The 14,879-nt window shown below is 39.9% G+C and overlaps 1 protein-coding gene across 1 annotated transcript in view; it reads right to left on the bottom strand.

Moving 5' to 3' along the window:
- cdc14aa (cell division cycle 14Aa) overlaps nucleotides 1-14,879 on the bottom strand; it is a 46,733-nt gene that overhangs the window by 4,769 nt on the left and 27,085 nt on the right. Inside the window, 1 exon segment of the mRNA XM_016245048.1 lies at nucleotides 215-343. Within this exon segment, the coding sequence (XP_016100534.1) occupies nucleotides 215-343 (129 nt within the window).

A 14,879-nucleotide genomic window follows, 5' to 3' on the forward strand; every position in this document is an offset into this window, starting at 1 on the left:
GTGATTCAAGCTATTCAAAACCATCATGGCCGTATGCATTTGAAGTGTCTCAGCAGGGTGTGTGGTAGGCCAAGACTGTACCGCGGTGTGTACCGTGGATGGTGTATCGCAGTTTTTCGTTTCCATTTGAATGTCGTTACACCCCTAGTAAATACGATCTGGGAACAAAAAAATAAATAAATCACTCAGGCAATGCATCTAAATATTGATGTACCTTTTTAGATTGCCAGCGGAGGAGGAAGGGCTTCTTGTTAGTCTCTGTGGCGCAGTGGAAGAGGAAAGGAAGAGATGATCTTCGGAAGACTTGGGAGGGGAAATGGTGCCTGGAGCTGGGCTTATCCCACTGCCAAAAAAAATGACAAATAGCAGAACAATTTATTAATAGGTAATTATTTATTTAGGAATTTCCTCCAGAAATGTCCTCACGGAATTAAGGAAGCTTTCTTTTTAGTGCAGTAACTCAATACGAGTAATTTTCAAAACTGCAATGCTTTTGTGTAATAGCATGGCACTTGGTATAGGTCACTGCCACTGTTGTTCAAAACTTAGTGCCCCTTAGACCCCAAAGTGATTTTATTGACTGAAAGAATTGTTTATGGGTACTTTATTTGGTACTTGACTACAAATAGAAATTAATTTTATGATGCATTAATTATGTTAAAGTCAGCATGAAATTAAAATTGACCATATTAATTTTCTCAATACAAGTTACTGGTCTTCTTGTGAATTAAACATCCATGTGTGTGTGTGTGTGTGTGTGTGTGTGTGTGTGTGTGTGTGTGTGTGTGTGTGTGTGTGTGTATATATATTTTTTTTTTGTTTTTCCCACATTTTTCATGAGCTGAACTCAAAGATCTAAGACTTTTTCTATGTACACAAAAGGCCTATTTCTAGGCCTAATTTCAAATATTGTTCACAAATCTGTCTAAATCTGTGTTAGTGAGCACTTCTCCTTTGCCGAGATAATCCATCCACCTCACAGGTGTGGTATATCAGGATGCTGATTAGACAGCATGATTATTGCACAGGTGTGCCTTAGGCTGGCCACAATAAAAGGCCACTCTAAAATGTGCAGTTTAACTGTATTGGGGGGTCCGGTGGGGTCCGAAAACCAGTCAGTATCTGGTGTGGCCACCATGAGGTGGTTGATCAGGAGTTGATCAGAGATGATCAGGTTGTTGATTGTGGCCTGTGGAATGTTGGTCCACTCCTCTTCAATGGCTGTGCGAAATTGCTGGATATTGGCAGGAATTGGAACACGCTGTCGTATACGCCGATCCAGAGCATCCCAAACATGCTCAATGGGTGACATGTCCGGTGAGTATGCTGGCCATGCAAGAACTGGGATGTTTTCAGCTTCCAGGAATTGTGTACAGATCCTTGCAACATGGGGCCGTGCATTATCATGCTGCAACATGAGGTGATGGTCGTGGATGAATGGCACAACAATGGGCCTCAGGATCTCGTCACGGTATCTCTGTGCATTCAAAATGCCATCAATAAAATGCACCTGTGTTCGTTGTCCATAACATACGCCTGCCCATACCATAACCCCACCGCCACCATGGGCCACTCGATCCCCAACGTTGACATCAGCAAACCACTCACCCACACGACGCCATATACGTTGTCTGCCATCTGCCCTGTACAGTGAAAACCGGGATTCATCCATGAAGAGAACACCACTCCAAAGTGCAAGACGCCATCAAATGTGAGCATTTGCCCACTCAAGTCGGTTACGATGACGAACTGCAGTCAGGTCGAGACCCCGATGAGGACGACGAGCATGCAGATGAGCTTCCCTGAGACGGTTTCTGACAGTTTGTGCAGAAATTCTTTGGTTATGCAAACCAATTGTTGCAGCAGCTGTCTGGGTGGCTGGTCTCAGATGATCTTGGCGGTGAAGATGCTGGATGTGGAGGTCCTGGGCTGGTGTGGTTACACGTGACCTGTGGTTGTGAGGCCGGTTGGATGTACTGCCAAATTCTCTGAAACGCCTTTGGAGACGGCTTATGGTAGAGAAATTAACATTCAATTCACAGGTGTGACGGTTCCAGCAAGTAATCGGTTATGTCTGAGCTACACGTGATTTGGCTGAGGGGAGAGGTTGCACGCCTGAAGGTAATGATGGCACTCTACAAAAGACTGGGACAGAGATGGCAGGTGGAAGCGTGGGCTGGGCTTGTGCGGTGCTTGAGCTGTCTTTGTTTGTGCCGTACCTTGGGTTATACGTGCGGCTACCGGAGGACTGATGAGATGTGAGAGATACGGGAGATCGCCACCGCCGTTGATCCATCTCCTTTGGGGATGGTTGTTGCTCTTGGAGGATCCATGGACTGTTTTTGGTTGGACTATGGTCTTTCATACTTGTTACACACTTACATGTGCTGACACACTGACTACCATTTATATTGACATTCTACATGGCTCTGTTTTATATGGACAAATAAATTAACTTAATAATTAGCTGTGGTGTGTGGTGACTCCCTTATTTTGTTGCGATCCAGAAAGAGATCGTAACAAATGGGGGCTCATCCTAAAGCGAAATTACATCATAAGAGAAAACTGGTGTGATTAAGATTTGGTATGATGTCGATTTGATTGAAGTAGGCTAAATGTGTAAAATAATGAGCTTTCGGTATGCACATTGTTTTGAAAGATGGACGTAAATATTGTGTATTTAAGCTTGTGAGTTCGAAGGTAGTTCTCATTAATGGTAAGTGCATTTTTCTTTTTGTGTGTGATTCATTGTTCATTTTCTCCCGGGTAGGAATTAGCAATGCTTGGCGTTGTTTTGTTATTTTGCCTTTTTTATTTTTGTGCAGGCTTTTGGGTGAAGTACACCGCCGTGGTTTTGAATTGAGCTGTTTGTTCAGTTTTTAAACCATCTGTATTTTGGTGTTTAATGTCGCTTTACTCTTGAAAGCTGCATGAAGACTAGGCATAGGTTAGTTTAGTGGGTTGGTAGGCAGTTTAGAAGGGGGAGAGTGAATAATTGTTTCACCTGTTTTGTGTTCCGGAGAGGAAATAAATGCACTTGCTTTGTGTTTAAGAGTAACATTTTAGGTAAACAGAATGTCGTCTATAGAGGAATTTATTAAAGATCCATCAGAGGAGATATTAAATTCTTTCGTAAAACAACAATTATGGGAACTTGTAGATTACTTTAAAATCGGTGATGTGGACAAGAAAATACGGAAAAAGGAACTACGTTCTGTTGTGAAAAATTGGTTATGTGAAAATAGCTTTATGGCGGCTTCTCCACAGAGACAATTTGACATTGTTGCAAAAAGTTCATTAGACATTTTTTCTGGGTTGTCTTTCGAAGAAAGAAAAGAGATTTTGCAAATGCAGCAGCTTCATGATAAAGAGTTGATTAAAGAAACTAAACGTAGTGAACTGGAGGAATGAGAATATGCTCAGGCAATGCGAGATTGAGTTCGAACAGCAAAAGCTAGAGGCTGAGAAATCCGCACGAGATCATGAGCTGCAGGTGGAGCGGTTGAGATTGGTAAAGGAAGGGAATATGTTGTCCGAGGCTGGGGAGAAAGGTTTGGGTTTATCTGGAGGGTTTGACTTGTCCAGTAATTTAACCACTTAAGCTCAGGGCGTTTTTTGGAATTTTCGCCTAAATTTTTCATACTCAAATTCAAATGTTTGCCCTACACACATACAATGGAGGAAATTTAAAAAAAATTGTTTAATTGTAAATAAAACCCTTTGAACTACAAAATATGAGTGGAATTCTTTATAAATAACATTATATACTTTTCAACTATTACTATAAACACAAAAAAACATAGGCGCTTTTTGAGTTTTAAGGCTGCTTCCCAAATTTAATGAACATGACCCTGATGTTTTTTTTCTTTATTCAAGACTTTGTCCGCAGAAAGAAATTGGCCGATGTCTATCCGAATTGTCATGCTTCAAACGGTGATTACAGGCAAGGCACAGGAGGCATATGCAGCGCTCACAATGGAGGACAGAAAAGATTATGACAAGGTAAAAGTAGCTATTCTGAAGGCCTACAAACTGGTTCCTGAAGCCTATCGCCAGCGATTTCGAAGCTGGAGAAAAGGTGATCGCCAAACACACTCTGAGGTGGCAAGGGATCTGGTTTCTTATTTTGATCGTTGATGTGTTGCGTCCACTGTTGATGATTTTGAAAAGTTGCGTAATCTGATAATTTTAGAGCAATTTAAAAATATTGTGCCCGAATACATTGCTGTATACATAAATGAAAAGAAGCCAAAAGACGCAATGGAAGCTGCAGTTTTGGCAGATGATTATGTATTAACGCATAAAAAGGTGTACAGAGAAGATCGATCAGGTCAACAAAGTGGTAATTTTAATGAAAATAGAGTTGGAGCCAAGAAATTTGAACAAACTTATCCTTCAAAATTAGAGAACAATGGTCGGATGAGGACTGACCGAGATCTAGTGTGCAACTATTGTTTTAATCTGGGACATTGGAAAAATAAGGGAGAAAAGGTGATCGCCAAACACACTCTGAGGTGGCAAGGGATCTGGTTTCTTATTTTGATCGTTGGTGTGTTGCGTCCACTGTTGATGATTTTGAAAAGTTGCGTAATCTGATAATTTTAGAGCAATTTAAAAATATTGTGCCCGAATACATTGCTGTATACATAAATGAAAAGAAGCCAAAAGACGCAATGGAAGCTGCAGTTTTGGCAGATGATTATGTATTAACGCATAAAAAGGTGTACAGAGAAGATCGATCAAGTCAACAGAGTGGTAATTTTAATGAAAATAGAGTTGGAGCCAAGAAATTTGAACAAACTTATCCTTCAAAATTAGAGAACAATGGTCGGATGAGGACTGACCGAGATCTAGTGTGCAACTATTGTTTTAATCTGGGACATTGGAAAAATAAGTTCCCAGTTCTAGCTGCAAAATGGAAGTCTGGAAAAAATAAATCACAAACTAATTATGTTAATCCTGTGTTAGTGACTGACATTACTGAAACTTCCAATGATTTTGATCCTGGTACTTCCATTGAGGCTGGAAATGAAGTATGTGATTCTAAAATGATAGTGTTACAGAAGAGGTCTGACACAACAGGTTAGTTATAGACAAAAGAGTTTATTAGGTCACAGTGAGTACTGGTGTCGAGTCTGGAGGAAGTGACGGTGAGGGAAAGGTTCGTGAGAGCGTGCAGAGGATATAAAGAGTGGAGTAATCCGAGTTTTTGGCTTGATTGAGGCTGGACGGTATCCGGGGGAAGCACACACCTCAGCGATCCAGGAACTAGGAGATACAGGAGACACTTGGAGACGAGGAGACACTAGGAGGAACACAGGAGGTAAGTAATGCAAGAAGTATTCAAAGGTAATCAGTAGCAAAGTCACTGTAATGCACAAAGTATTTAACGGTAATCAGTAGCAAAGTCATTGAGTCCTCTACGTGTAAACGAGACCGGACAGTGAGGGTGTCTGAGGTGTGTGCTTTTATGCAGGCTGGAATTGAGGTGCTTGATTGGTGACAGGTGCGGGTGCTTAGAACTCAGGTGAGAGGGATCGTTGAGATTGGGTGGTGGCGGAGCCTGGCCGATCTGTTACAGTACCCCCCCCCTCCACGGCCCGCTCCTGATGGCCGAAAACCCCGACATCGTGGTGGTCTACCTCTGCTGGCTGATCAGGATGGGCAGCATGGAACTCTGACATTAAGGCGGGGTCCAGTAGGGGGTAGGTCCATGACAAAGTCTACTCCTAGGTGTGACCAGGGGCAATTCGGCACTGGAAGGGGAAGGAGTTTGCCAGATGGTAAATGGCGCGGGCTTTTGGACATGGCACAATCCGGACATCCTTGCACAAACCTTCTCACGTCCCTTGCCATATTGGGCCACCAGAAGCGATCTCGTAGCAGCGAGAGGGTGTTGTTGGCCCCTGGATGGCCAGTGCCTCGGGAGGAGTGAGCAGAGTGAATGAGTGGGGTGCGCTGTGTCCGTGGTACGTAGTGACATCCTGGAGGACAGCCCGGCGGATTGTTAGGAGCTGTGTTGGAGGCCACTGGAGGGGAATTCCATTCGATTGGACTGACGATTATCTTAGGTGGGATGATGCTTTCTGGTTCTTCGGGGGCCCTCTATGTGACTGTGAATACGCAACAAGGCGTCTGCCTTGACGTTTCTGGGACCAGGGCGGTAAGTAATGGTAAAATTGAACCTCGTAAAGAATAATGCCCATCGGGCCTGGCGGGATTTAACCGTTTTGCCTCACGGTGGTATTGGAGGTTCTTGTAGTCAGTCAGTACGGTAAATGGATGGGCTGCCCCCTCCAGCCAATGCCTCCTCTCCTCTAGGGCCAGCTTGATGGCAAGGAGTTCTCTGTTGCCGATGTCATAGTTAATTTCCGCCAGGCTGAGCTTCCGTGAGTAGAAGGCACATGGGTGGAGTCTGTTACAGATAGCCATGGAGAACTTTGTACCATTCATTATGGAGGGTTGTGTGTCTTTGCCAAATTCTGAGAGTAAAATACCAATTAAAATCTTGAGAGATACAGGCTCATCAAAATCATTCATTCTTGAATCTGCTCTGCCTTTTTCTGAGGTATCGAGTGAAGGGAGGAGTGTTTTGATTAGAGGAATTGGATTAAACATTTTTTCTGTTCCTCTGCATAGAGTACACCTGACTTCTGACCTGATCTGTGGAGAAGTATCCATGGGAGTTTGTCCGTCTTTGCCAGTTGATGGGGTTACTGTCTTCCTGGGCAATAATTTGGCTGGAGGTATGGTATGGCGAGATGTGATTCCACCTCCTGAGGTGGTGTCTATTCCAGTCACGGAGAACGTCGACATTCTGCATCAAAACTTTCCTGAAGTATTTACAGCTTGTGCTGTGACTCGCGCAAGAAGTCGTGAGATGTCATTTGAGAGGAAAGATGAAGTGTTAAAATTTGTTGTGCCTGGTTTATCTACACTTTCGCCTATTTCTTCTAGGGAGTTGGTAGATGCACAGCAGAAAGACCCTGAGATGCAGAGGTTGTTTGATGGTGTTATTCCGTTTCAGGAGGTAAGAAGTGCTGTTAGTGGATATTTTATCCAAGATGAGATGCTTTTAAGGAAGTACGTCTCTTGTAAAAAGGATTTGTTGGACAAGTGTATAATTCAAGTGGTGGTGCCGAAACAATTTCGAGACGTAGTATTACAACATACACATGGTGAAATTGCAGGTCATTTAGGAGTAAAGAATACCTATGACCGAATTTTACGACAATTTTATTGGCCCTGTTTGAAAAGGGACATTTCGTCTTTCATCAGAACGTGTCACACTTGTCAGGTAACTGGGAAGCCAAATCAGTCATTGAAACCAGTGCCTCTGAGTCCCATAGCTGTTACAAGCAAACCGTTTGAGCATCTAATAATTGATTGCGTGGGACCACTGCTTCCATCTATGTCAGGGAGTGCATATTTGTTGACTGTAATGTGTCAGGCAACCCGTTATCTAGCAGCCTATGCTATCAGAAAAATTACCACCAAAGCAGTTGTGAAAGCTTTAATTCAGTTCATATCTATTTTCGGGATACCTAAAATTATTCACAGCGACAATGGAAGCAACTTTACATCACGAATGTTTGCTGAGATTTTGAAGGTAATTAAAGTGAAACACAACCAGTCGAGCATGTATCATCCTCAAAGTCAGGGTGTGATTGAACGATTCCACCAGACTTTGAAGTCCCTGTTGCGTGCCTACTGTGTGGAACTAAACCGTGACTGGGAGGACGGTTTGCCCTGGCTATTACTTGCTGCTAGGGAAGTATAGCAAGAGAGTTTGGGATTTAGCCTGAATGATCTAGTTTTCGGTCATCGCGTACGTGGACCTCTTTCTGTTTTATGTGAGGGATTAGGTGAGGAAGATCCTCCGCAAAATTTGGTAGCGTATGTGAATAGTTTTCGTAGACGTTTGTTTTTGGCCGGATTGAGGATTGACTCTGTTATGAGTTTTGGTTTACAAAATGCACCTGCCACCTTCCAGAGATTGATGAATCGAGTGGTGTTTGGGCTGGAGGGGTGTGCAGTGTATTTGGATGATGTTATTGTTTTCAGCGAGACCTGGGAACAGCATTTAGTTCATCTGCAAGCTCTTTTAGCTCGGTTGGCTGAGGCGTGCCTTACAGTTAACTTGGCTAAGTGTGAGTTTGCCAAGGCTACAGTAAGATATCTGGGAAAAGAGGTTGGCCAAGGTAAAGTACGGCCAGTTCAGGCCAAAGTTTTGGCCATTCAGCAGTTTCCTCCTCCTTCCACCAAAAGAGAACTCATGTGGTTTTTGGGGATGGTCGGTTATTACCGGGGTTTCTGTTTTAATTTTTCAACCGTGGTTTCTCCGCTGACTGATTTACTTAAGAGCTCAGTGAAATTTGATTGGAGCGATAATTGCCAGAGAGCTTTCGAAAATGTTAAGCTGTTGTTGTCCACTGCCCCTGTTCTAACTGCCCCGAGGCTGGATATGCCATTTAAATTACAGGTGGATGCCAGCCAGGTTGGTGCTGGAGCTGTTCTATTACAGAAAGGGGAGGATGGATTGGACTATCCCGTAAGTTTCTTTTCTCGTAAGTTTAATACTTATCAGAGAAATTATTCAGTGATTGAGAAAGAGGCGTTATCTTTAATCTGGGCACTTCAGTTTTTTGACGTGTATGTGGGGGGAGGAATGCTCGTACAGGTGTATTCTGATCACAATCCCTTAACATTTTTGCATTCTTTACAGTTGCCAAGTCAGCGCTTGATGTGTTGGATTCTCTTTTTACAGCCTCATAATCTGATTGTTAAACACATTAAAGGATCGGATAACGTAGTGGCAGATGCGTTGTCCCGTGTTCCTGATCTGATCAATTAGGTACAATGGTTGTTCAGGCATTTCTGTTTTTCCGTGCTCTTTTGTCGCCTTAATTTGCTTTCAGGATCCAGTTTGCTGGTGGCGAGGTGGGCAGGTTGGGAGAATGGAGAGAATTGTGAGAATCATGGATGTACTGTGGTCAGAGGTTGTATAACAACATGTATGGTTTCTATGTTTTGGTTATGGTGGTGAGGTTTTTTTCTTTATCCGGTTTGGGAACGGATCTCTTTTAAAGGGGGGTGTGTGACGGTTCCAGCAAGTAACCGGTTATGTCTGAGCTACAGGTGATTTGGCTGAGGAGAGAGGTTGCACGCCTGAAGGTAATGATGGCACTCTACAAAAGACTGGGACAGAGATGGCAGGTGGAAGCGTGGGCTGGGCTTGTGCGGAGCTTGAGCTGTCTATGTTTGTGCCGTACCTTGGGTTATACATGCGGCTACCGGAGGACTGATGAGATGTGAGAGATACGGGAGATCGCCACCGCCGTTGATCCATCTCCTTTGGGGATGGTTGTTGCTCTTGGAGGATCCATGGACTGTGTTTGGTTGGACTACGGTCTTTCATACTTGTTACACACTTACATGTGCTGACACACTGACTACCATTTATATTGAAATTCTACATGGCTCTGTTTTATATGGACAAATAAATTAACTTATTAATTAGCTGTGGTGTGTGGTGACTCCCTTATTTTGTTGCGATCCAGAAAGAGATCGTAACACAGGCAACAGCTCAGTTGGACATTCCTGCAGTCAGCACGCCAATTGCACGCTCCCTCAAAACTTGAAACATCTGTGGCATTGTGCTGTGTGATAAAACTGCACATTTTAGAGTGGTCTTTTATTGTGGCCAGCCTAAGGCACACCTGTGCAATAATCATGCTGTCTAATCAGAATCTTGATATGCCACACCTGTGAGGTGGATGGATTATCTCGGCAAAGGAGAAGTGCTCACTAACACAGATTTAGACAGATTTGTGAACAACATTTGAGAGAAATAGGCCTTTTGTGTACATAGAAAAAGTCTTAGATCTATGAGTTCAGCTCATGAAAAATGGGGGCAAAAACAAAAGTGTTGCGTTTATAATTTTGTTCAGTGTGTATATATATATATATATATATATATATATATCATTTCTTTATTTTAATTTTGTAATCTTTAATGAAAATGTCACTTGCTTTTCACAGCTTGATTTGCTGTGCAGTTAAGCAGTTGCATTCAGAGCTGTCTCTGTGCCGGTTTACAACAGTTATTTTTCACAATCAATTCAGCAATACATTTTTTTTCTTGTTCAGTAATCTATTACATTTGAAAATAAAGAAGTAATGAAGGTCTTTTTCAAGTCTTTTTTTATTTTTATTTATCTGCCAACAGATACTACGACAGCGTTTTAGTGCCACATTAAAATATTAAAAAAGTCAAAATTACGAGAATAAAGTAGTAGCAATATGAGAATAAAGTCGAAATATTTTGAGAAAAAAATGTCAAAATTACGAAAATAAAGTCATAGCAATACCAGAATAAAGTCTAAATATTTTGAGAATAAAGTCAAAATTATGAGAATAAAGTTTTATAGCGAAATACAGACAATATGTCTTACAATGTTTTTCACGCTCTTTAATGTGATGTGACAGATCGCTGTATTCATGTGAATCAATCGTCTTTTCGATTACAATGAGACATTCCTTTTATTTAATTATACTGTTTTCTTTGTGAAAATTCCACCACCTATTCCGCAAAAATGTCTGTGGTGTCCAAACTTTCATTCCTCACATGTATTTAATTAAAAACAGCAATAAAACGTTCTAAAGATTAAAGTGGGCTCCAACTCATTAACTTAGGATATATTGTTGTCTTTTCTGAGGTAAATAACGATAAGTGACTATTCAGAAGCTGTTTTATTCATGTTATAATAAATGATTGGAAATTATATTTTACATCTTTAAATCCATTCATTATATAGCGCACAGCCACCCATCGCAATAAGCTTTGTGCTTTGTTGCTTTTAATATAACACAGCACAGCTTTCAAATTCTGTCAGTTTTATCACGAAATACCAATTATAAATGTGTTTTTCCTCATGTTTTTCCTTAAACATGAAGGAACATCAGAAGGCATGTAAAAGACACTAATTTAATGAAACTAATGTCTCGTAATCGAAAAGATGATTAATTCACATGCCGCTTGAACTGAGGCGAATACAGCGATCTGTCACGTACACAACATTAAAGAGCATGAACAACATATTATTGTTAGACATATTGTTTGTATTTTGCTATAAAACTGACAGAATTTAAAAGCTGAGACTTTGTTTTATATTAAAAGTGCCAAAAGCACAAAGCTTACTGCTATTGTGGCTGGCACATTACAAATAATGCATTCAAAGACGAGAAAATATTATTTCCAAGCATATACTGTCCTTGCGAGTATATGACACATAATATACTCGCAAGGACAGAAGGAGGCATGTAAAAGACACTAATTTAATGAAACATATATATTGAAACATAGTATATGACACATAATATGATTTCTGCCAATAATACCACATATATTCAAATAAATTGGCAGGCCACCGGAATTTCTCCTGGTGCTCCCAATCCGGGCTATTTGCATGCACAATATAGGCTATACTGTCAAAACATTTATAACTTTAATCTCGTAATTGCTACGACTTAATTCTCATAATTTCGACTTTATTCTCGTATAGCTATGACTTTATTCTCGAATTGCTATGACTTTATTCTCGTCATTTCAATTTTATTATCGTATTGCTATGACTTTATTCTCGTAATTTCTACTTTATTCTCTTAATTTCGACTTTATTCTCGTACTGCTACGACTTTATTCTCATATTGCTACGACTTTATTCTCGTAATTTCGACTTTATTCTCGTACTGCTATGACTTTATTCTCATACTGCTACGACTTTATTCTCGAAATATTTCGACTTTATTCTCGTAATTTTGACTTTATTCTCATATTGCTACGACTTTATTCTCGTACTGCTACGACTTTATTCTCGTAATTTCGACTTTATTCTCAAAATATTTTGACTTTATTCTCGTAATTTCGCCTTTATTCTCGAAATATTATGACTTTAAACTCGTAATCTTAGATTTTTTTTTTAGCATGGCACTAAAACGCCGTCATACACATACACACCGCTGTGAGCATGCAAAAGGTAGCATACATTATCCCACAATGCATTTCGCACCAACAAGCGAGCGTTAATGGCGGAGGAGAAAACCCACATAATTTTCAAAATATCACTTTTATTGTGTCATGAAATGTAGTTTTAATAGTATTTCAGGCGATAATGTAGTTGTTTAAAACTCAAATCTGCGGTTTATTTATTAAGATGGCACCTATTTGAAAATTTGTTTAGCTGATTTCTCTTAATGTGAGATGTGAGCTCCAGGCGATCAACGGTCGCTCAGTGCTCATGTATCCTGCCAAGAGCAGCCTTACCTCGGCTAGTCTTTCTGACATTTACCGCTGGCTCTGATGTCTCTGTAGTGGTTAAACATGAGATATAAATAGTTTTGGGTATATCTAACAGGCAATCTGGTCTCATCATGAATCTATTATTTGTTCCTGGTCATATCGTTTTGGCTGAGCACAAAGTTTCATAACTTTATATTTATCTTTACCATCGTGCAGCGCTGATATAGCATACGTTTGCCTGAATTGTTTGCTTTAGTCTTTATTTCCTACTATATTATATTTCCTACTTATATATGTTTAATAACTATTATTGTTCATTAAAACTGACATTTAACAAAAAGAGGCAGCGTGTTTTATGTCATACAGTACATTTATACATACAGTGAAGATGATCAGAGTATATATACTGTATATATAGTATGTATCAGGGGCGTAGCGTCTTGTATGAAGGGTATGCAGGTGCATATGGGCCCGGACGTATTGTGGGCCCGCCGAGCCGAGGGGGAACCTTTAATTGAAACGAGGGAATGAATAGAGCCCTGCACGGGCCCGGCCCTTCCGACAGCTTATCAGAATATTCTTGGCCTGAGTCTGACCCGAGCCCATGTCTTTTCTCTTTTTCTCTCTTTCTTCCCCTTTACACAGCTGCTGTTGCAGCAAATAGGCTAGTCCAGTTTTGGTTTTTAATGGCAAAGTGGTTATATTTATTTTCGTTTATTTATTAAGTTAATTTAGAAATATGTTTGGAACATTTTATGTTTGTTAAATTCAAGTTGTTGTTTTTTTAAAGTAATGACCAAGCAGCCAGCGGCAGACTGAGTTGAGCATATGTTTGATCAATTTAGCCTTCTCAAATCAACATGACTGGCCTAAAATAAAATCTATAGACATAAAACACCATGCAATTCACAATATTAATTTAAAAATGTAACCTAGACAAATGTGGGCTGTTAGACGCATATACAGTCGTTTGTGCGGAGAGTGGAAGCTGAAGCATGCTTTGCAGGACATGGAGGCGCCAGCGCGATCCCTTGCATTTTTTTCTTAAGAGTGGAAACTTAACATACGCCGTCATTTTTGCTCATAAAGGTAAGAGTAATACATCATTCGGAATTGTAAAGGGTCTATTTTTATTTGTGTGCACTCACAAACAATATCAACAAAAACCCGTGCTTTTGTAAAATAATTAAGGAAAACAAACAGGATGTGCTTTCTGTAGTCTTTGTCTTGAGCAGGAGTGCTTCACAATGATGAACTGAAACTCAGCGAATATTTGCCTCCTCAGAGACATGATAAATATATCTAATAGAATGCTTTAAATACTTTGAAATGAAATAATTCAAATAGAAAACAAAAACTCTTTCATTATGTAGGCTAATCTGTAAAGATGTATTTCTCTCTAAAGAGAGAAATTTATATTAAATATAAATAATATTTAAAAAATAAAATATATTTATTTATCTATTTATTGTTTGTTTGTTTGTTTTTGTTTTTTTGGGCTTCTGTGCCAAGATTGTGTTTGCATGCAGTACATAGCCTACTGCGGCATTTTAGTACCATGTTGAAAAATAAGATTAACATCATAATATTTTAAGAATAAAGTCAAAATTACAATAAAGAAATCAGGTTATAGGCCTATTGCGTGAAGTTAATGTGAGAATGAAACATTCGTTTGTATTAAATTGTTCTGATTTTTTTCAACATGCATTCAAATATTTATTCATGTTTATTTTGTGCTGCAAATATTAAAGAGGAAAATATCATTGATTCACATGCTGCTTGAACTGAGACGAATATAGTTATCTCACTACAAATTTAGAAGCGTAAAAACATATTTATTGTTTGTAGTAGCCTATTTTATTATAAAGTTGACAGAAGGCTGACACTTTGTGTTTTAATATAAGTAACAAAGCACAACACTTATTGCGATTATTGGGTGGCTTGCGTGCTACAAATGATGGACTTGAAAACGTTAAATATTATTTCCAAGCATTTATACCGTAAATAAAACAGCTTGTGAATACACGTAACGTTAATCACTTCAGAAAAATCAACAAGACTGAGTTGAGCATATGTTTGATCAATTTAGCCTTCTCAAATCAACATGACTGGCCTAAAATAAAATCTATAGACATAAAACACCATGCAATTCACAATATTAATTTAAAAATGTAACCTAGACAAATGTGGGCTGTTAGACGCATATACAGTCGTTTGTGCGGAGAGTGGAAGCTGAAGCATGCTTTGCAGGACATGGAGGCGCCAGCGCGATCCCTTGCATTTTTTTCTTAAGAGTGGAAACTTAACATACGCCGTCATTTTTGCTCATAAAGGTAAGAGTAATACATCATTCGGAATTGTAAAGGGTCTATTTTTATTTGTGTGCACTCACAAACAATATCAACAAAAACCCGTGCTTTTGTAAAATAATTAAGGAAAACAAACAGGATGTGCTTTCTGTAGTCTTTGTCTTGAGCAGGAGTGCTTCACAATGATGAACTGAAACTCAGCGAATATTTGCCTCCTCAGAGACATGATAAATATATCTAATAGAATGCTTTAAATACTTTGAAATGAA

The sequence above is a fragment of the Sinocyclocheilus grahami genome, unplaced genomic scaffold, assembly GCF_001515645.1.
Source record: "Sinocyclocheilus grahami isolate Dianchi unplaced genomic scaffold, SAMN03320097.WGS_v1.1 scaffold742.1, whole genome shotgun sequence".
Classification (NCBI taxonomy): Eukaryota; Metazoa; Chordata; class Actinopteri; order Cypriniformes; family Cyprinidae; genus Sinocyclocheilus; species Sinocyclocheilus grahami.